Source organism: Euprymna scolopes, chromosome 25, assembly GCF_053919585.1.
Source record: "Euprymna scolopes isolate OS-2025 chromosome 25, ASM5391958v1, whole genome shotgun sequence".
In the NCBI taxonomy this organism is placed as follows: domain Eukaryota; kingdom Metazoa; phylum Mollusca; class Cephalopoda; order Sepiida; family Sepiolidae; genus Euprymna; species Euprymna scolopes.
In genome coordinates this window covers 56448261-56454210 of record NC_136506.1, presented here as the reverse complement: position 1 = coordinate 56454210, position 5950 = coordinate 56448261, and the positions used below count along the sequence as shown (strand labels likewise).

Here is a 5950-nt window from a genome sequence, read left to right as displayed (position 1 = left end):
ATAAAAAGAATGAGTGAGATAGACGTATTTTTGGGGATGTTTGTCAGATGTATGCGACATGCAATTACAGTACAATATGTATAAAAGTTTGTGGATAAGAAAAGGTATTGGCATGAGATAGGCCAAACTTATCTGTTTTGTCCGTTAGGGTAAATTACAGATCATAAGTTCGCAAACACAATATCCAAGAAAAAAGTTGAGATGGCGAAAGTCTATCTCTTCCTCGAATCTTAGTTCCAAATAAGAATATATGTGAGTTCAATCGACAATACGATTGTATTTGAATGATAATCCGCAATTTAATTAATTCAAATCTCAATCAGATTAAATGTTGAGTTCAATCGACAATACGATTGTATTTGACTAATAATCCGCAATTCCGTTGATTCAAATCTCAATCTTCGATGAGGTTCGATTCTCGGAGATAATGTTTGTACACCGGGCTGTATCGCTTCTTTTCGCCAACTGTTTATTTCTTATTTTCCAATCCCTCGTGGTCCGATTTTCCCGCCACAAATGTTCGCTGTCTGGTTGCCATGCCGACGTATTTCCGCTTGTTACGGTGATATTCACACCCAACCTCTGCCCCACTTCCCTCAGCCAAGTGTCTGCCACGCCACATCATTTACAGAGAGAGGGGTTTGTCCGGCTCATTAGATTTTAAGAGAGAGAGATATATATAGAAAGTAAGTCTTAACGCCAGGTAGATAGATAGAGAGGTAGAGAGATTGAATGTTCGTTTTGCTCTGACGTCACATCCCCCCCCCTAAAAAGCCGAAAACTTATTTTTTTCTTAAATAACGTTTTCGGATATAGTACGACTTATTTATTATTTATATGCGGGATAATGCATTCGCCACTCTGTTCTTTCGGCCTGCGATGTGCCGTATTTTCAAATTAAATTCTTGGGCTAAGAGACACCACGACAACAATCTTCTGTTATTGTTTTTTATGCGATGCAGAAATTGCAATGGATCATGGTCCGTATATACGATCGTAGCGTCCGCTGACGATGTCAGATAGATTTCAAAGTGCTTCAAACTTTCGATTAGAGCTAATGCTTCTTTCTCGATCGTTGAATATTTCTGCTGGTGAATATTAAATTTTCTGGAGTGATAACTGACCGGATGTAATTCTCCATCGTCATCCTCTTGTAAAAGCACTGATCCTAAGCCATTATCGCTAGCGTCAGTAGCTAGAGAAAAGGGTTTGTTGAAATTCGGTGCTTGCAGCACTGGTCCAGTACTTAGCTCCCTCTTTATGTTAGAGAAGGCTTCTCTGCATTCGTCTGTCCACAAGAATTTTGTTCTTTTCTTAAGTAATTCGGTTAATGGGTTAGCAAGATCGGAGAAGTTCGGGCAGAACCTTCTGTAATACCCTGCTAGGCCTAAGAATCTCCTGATATCCTTTACGTTCTTCGGTTCAGGGTAATTCATGATTTTGCTAATCTTAGCCTCCTGGGGTGATATTTTTCCATATCCCAGTGTATGTCCTAAATATTGCACTGTGGCTTTTCCAAATTCACTTTTCGCTAGGTTAATCGTTAGATTGGCCTGCTGTAACCTGTGAAAGACTTCTCTTATTGTGTCCATATGGGCCTCCCATGTATCGCTATAGATCACGATGTCGTCTATATAGGTATCCACGCCCTTTACGCCTCTCAAACATTTATCCATCATTCGGACGAATGTTGCCTGGGAGTTTTTAAGTCCAAAGGGTATGACGCGATATTGGAAACTGCCTTCCGGCGTAACAAAGGCTGATATTGCTTTGGCCGCCTCGGATAGAGGTACCGCCCAATATCCTTTAAGTAAGTCACATTTCGTTAGATACTTGGCATTTCCTATTCGATCTATACAGTCATCCATTCTGGGTATGGGATAAGCATCTGTAGCCGTTACTCGATTCACCTTTCTGTAATCGGTGCAGAATCGCTTCGATCCGTCTGGCTTGTCTACGAGAACGCATGGAGATGCCCAAGCACTATAGCTGGGTTCTACAAGATTATGCTGTAGCATATAATCCGTCTCGGCTTTCATCCGCTTAGCTTTATTCGGATTCATCCGGTAAGGATGTTGCTTGATGGGCTTTGCATCTCCTACATCGATTTCATGTACTGCTATTTTCGATTTGCTAGGCATGTCTCCGAATAAGCATCTGAAACTTTCGATGAGCTTCGATAACTCCTCCCGTTCTGTTGTGCCCAAGTGATCCAATTTCTCCCCCAGCTTTTCCAAGATTGCCGAATTCTGAAGTTTAGGTGATTTTTCTTGGAGCACGTCATAATAATCATGACTATCACATGTTTCGCTCTCACTCAACTCCGGTTCGCATGCGGCTATTTTTGCCATTTCTTCATTTCTGCTATAATATGACTTCAGCATATTTATATGGCATTTTCGAGTTTTCTTTCTTCTATCCGGTGTTCCGATGATATAGTTTAGGTCACTGACCTTCCTTATAACCTTATAAGGTCCTTGGAACTTGGATTTGAGTGGATGGGTATTCATTGGTAATAGAAGAAGTACTTCGTCCCCCACTTCAAATTCCCGTTGGATCGTCTTTTTGTCATATCTTAATTTCATTTTGGTTTGGGTGTGCTCCAAATGTTCCCTAGCCAAGTCGTTTGCTTCCCTTATCCATTTTCTCATCTTCAGTAGGTATTCCGACAAATTCGGTTGTCTTGAAGTGTCTACTAGCCATTTTTCTTTTATTAGTTTTAATGGTCCCCTGACTGAGTGTCCGTATATCAGCTCGAATGGGCTATATCCGAGTGACTCTTGGGTAGCTTCTCTCGCTGCAAACATAACGAAAGGTAGTCCTTCATCCCATTCTTTTTGACTCTCCGTGCAGTATGCTCGAAGCATGCTTTTCAATGTGGAGTGGAATCGCTCGAGCGCCCCTTGGGATTCAGGATGATATGCGCTCGCTCGAATCGCTTGGATGCCCAGTTGTTCAATGGCCTGTTGAAAGATCTTGGAAGTGAAGTTTGATCCTTGATCCGATTGTATTTCTTGTGGCAAACCGAATTTTGTAAAAAAGTTCACCAGAGCTCCAACTATTTTCTTAGCTGATATGTTTCTTAATGGTATAGCTTCTGGGAATCTGGATGTTGCGCACATAATTGTAAATATATATTTGTTTCCCTGCTTTGTTCGGGGTAGGGGTCCTACGCAGTCTATGATCACTTTGCTGAATGGTTCGCCGGTGATAGGTATGGGTTGTAATGGAGCTGTAGGTATGCTCGAATTAGCCTTTCCCGCTATCTGACACGTATGGCATGTGCTGCAAAACTTTACTACATCTCTTTTTATCCTTGGCCAGTAAAAGTGTCTAGTTATTTTGTCGTAAGATTTATTTATCCTCAAATGTCCGGCTAACGGCATCTCATGTGATGTTTTTAAGATAAGCACTCGGTAGTCCTGAGGTATTACTACCTGATCTCTATTTTCCCAGTCTTCGATATCAAGGGTATTCTTCGGTCTCCATCTTCTCATCAGGATCCTATTGCAGATATGATATTCCGAGGTGCTATTATCTTTTTCAATATTCCCTTCGGCCAAATCGAAATATTTCTTAAGGCTTGGATCCATCTTCTGTTTTTCGATAAGATCTTCCGTAGTGGTTTGATCACGTAAGATGTTGTGTTCGCCATCTTCCTTTCTTGTTGGTAGTTCGCGCCTTTTCTTGATCTTCCCGCAATTTTCTCCTGATTCTCGCGCCATCTCCTCTGGCTGCCTATGTTTTTCCTCCTCCACCTCCTCCTCTCTGCTACGTGTTCGAGTTTGTGCGCGCGTCATCACTCCCGCCTTTTTCTGATTTGGGTTCGCCCATTTTCTGACCTCCCTCTGTTCTGGTATACCCGTAGCCATTACTCTGGATCCAGCTAAGTCGTTTCCTAAAAGCATATCCACGTCCTCAATCGGTAGAGTTTCGACTACTCCTATTTTTATCGTTTTCGAGATCCATTTCGATTCAAGGTTTATTTGATGGATTGGGACTTTCGTGACTTTTCCGCCTATGCCTTTAATTTCGACATGTTCACCCGTATCGGATCGTCTTCCTTTGGGGAGTCGCCTTCTTAGCAACAGGGACTGTGATGCTCCTGTGTCTCTCAGTATTTCAACTTTCGAGGTGTTCCCACTATCGTTCTTCTGTGACACTAGTCCCATAGCTATGAATGGTTTATAGCCGTCCTCTATTTCTTTTCGCGATACTATCCCCTGGGGTGTGGTTTGACATTTCTCTTCCCGACTGAATTGATTTCTACAATTCCTGGCTATATGGCCGATCTTTCCACAATGGAAGCAAGTTATCTCCTGCCTTTCTCTGCCTTTTATCGGAGGATGGTTTCTTGCTGGCACACTCTCGATCGGTGTATAGTGGACTTTTCCTCGCATGGTTGGTATTGCCGCGTAGCTGTGCTTTGCTTTGAACGTCTTATGTGTCAGGGCATATTCATCTGCTGAAGTAGCTAATTCGCGTGCCGTTCCAACTCTCCTCTCCTCTACATAAAGCCGCAGTTGGTCACTCAAGCCCTTTTTACATTCTTCGATGAAAATTAATTGTTTCAGCTTTTCGTAGTCTCCCTCCGCTCCCTCGGACGCGCTCCATCGGTCAAAGTATGTTTCCTTCTGTCTAAGGAATTCTGTATAGGACTGAGTTTCGTTTTTTCGATAGTTTCGAAACTTTTGCCGGTATGCTTCCGATAATAGCTCGTATGCCGCCATTATCGCCCTTTTTACCGTTTCGTAGTTTGCACATTCCTCGATCGTCAACGACGCGTATGCTTTTTGCGCCTTGCCGCTTATAACGGTTTGTAATAGCATCGTCCACGCGTGATTCGGCCATTCCAGATAATCGCTGTTTTCTCGAAGTGCTGGAAATATTCGTCGACCTTGTCTTCTTTGAATTTTGGTACTAGCCTGACTTTATTGCCTGATCCAAAATTTCTTTCTCAGAGTTCCAGTTCTAATTTCCTGGTTTCCTGCTCTATTCGGGCTTTTTCTATCTCTGCTCTGGCCATTATTTTTGCCCTCTCGAGGTCGATTTGTGCTGATGTCACTTCTTGAGGTTCTACCTGTAATTTGTCCAGTATCTCGTCCTCGAATACATCGTTGTCGACCATGTGTTCTGCAATTATCTTATGAAGATGAGCTTTCCTCATAGATCGTCTGACATCTAATTGGAGCTGTTGTCCTATTACGAATGCGTCGTCCTTCTTCAATTTTAGTAACTGCTCCGCCGATGGGTTTCTTAAGAATTCCTCTACTGTAGACATTTCTACTTCTGCTCGTCTCCCAATTGACAGATTTCGGATAAAGATAAAAAGTAATGAGAATCCCGGACTGAGCCCCCAAATTATGTCATGACCCGGTTAATGGATGACCGAATTGATTGGTAATCAGATCGAGACACAAAAATTTATTTTATTTTATATCCAATATCTCATAATTATCTTCGGTTAATCGTCGGATGTCGGATTAACCAGCGAAACATATCATTAAGGGGAATGGAACAACAGAGCAATAAATGACGAAAAAAACACTCAATCAAAGTTTAAAATTCAAGGAAGACTTTTATATACAAAAAAACGGAAGAAGAAAAGGCTCCGATAAAAAGAATGAGTGAGATAGACGTATTTTTGGGGATGTTTGTCAGATGTATGCGACATGCAATTACAGTACAATATGTATAAAAGTTTGTGGATAAGAAAAGGTATTGGCATGAGATAGGCCAAACTTATCTGTTTTGTCCGTTAGGGTAAATTACAGATCATAAGTTCGCAAACACAATATCCAAGAAAAAAGTTGAGATGGCGAAAGTCTATCTCTTCCTCGAATCTTAGTTCCAAATAAGAATATATGTGAGTTCAATCGACAATACGATTGTATTTGAATGATAATCCGCAATTTAATTAATTCAAATCTCAATCAGATTAAATGTTGAG

General features: G+C 41.5%; 1 protein-coding gene across 1 annotated transcript; it reads right to left on the bottom strand.

Annotated features, from left to right (window-relative positions):
- Nucleotides 1-833: 833 nt before the first annotated feature.
- Nucleotides 834-4829, bottom strand: LOC145247200 (uncharacterized). Its single transcript, XM_080108832.1, has one exon. It carries the CDS (start codon nucleotides 4827-4829, stop codon nucleotides 834-836), a length of 3996 nt encoding a protein of 1331 aa, XP_079964958.1.
- Nucleotides 4830-5950: the final 1121 nt, after the last annotated feature.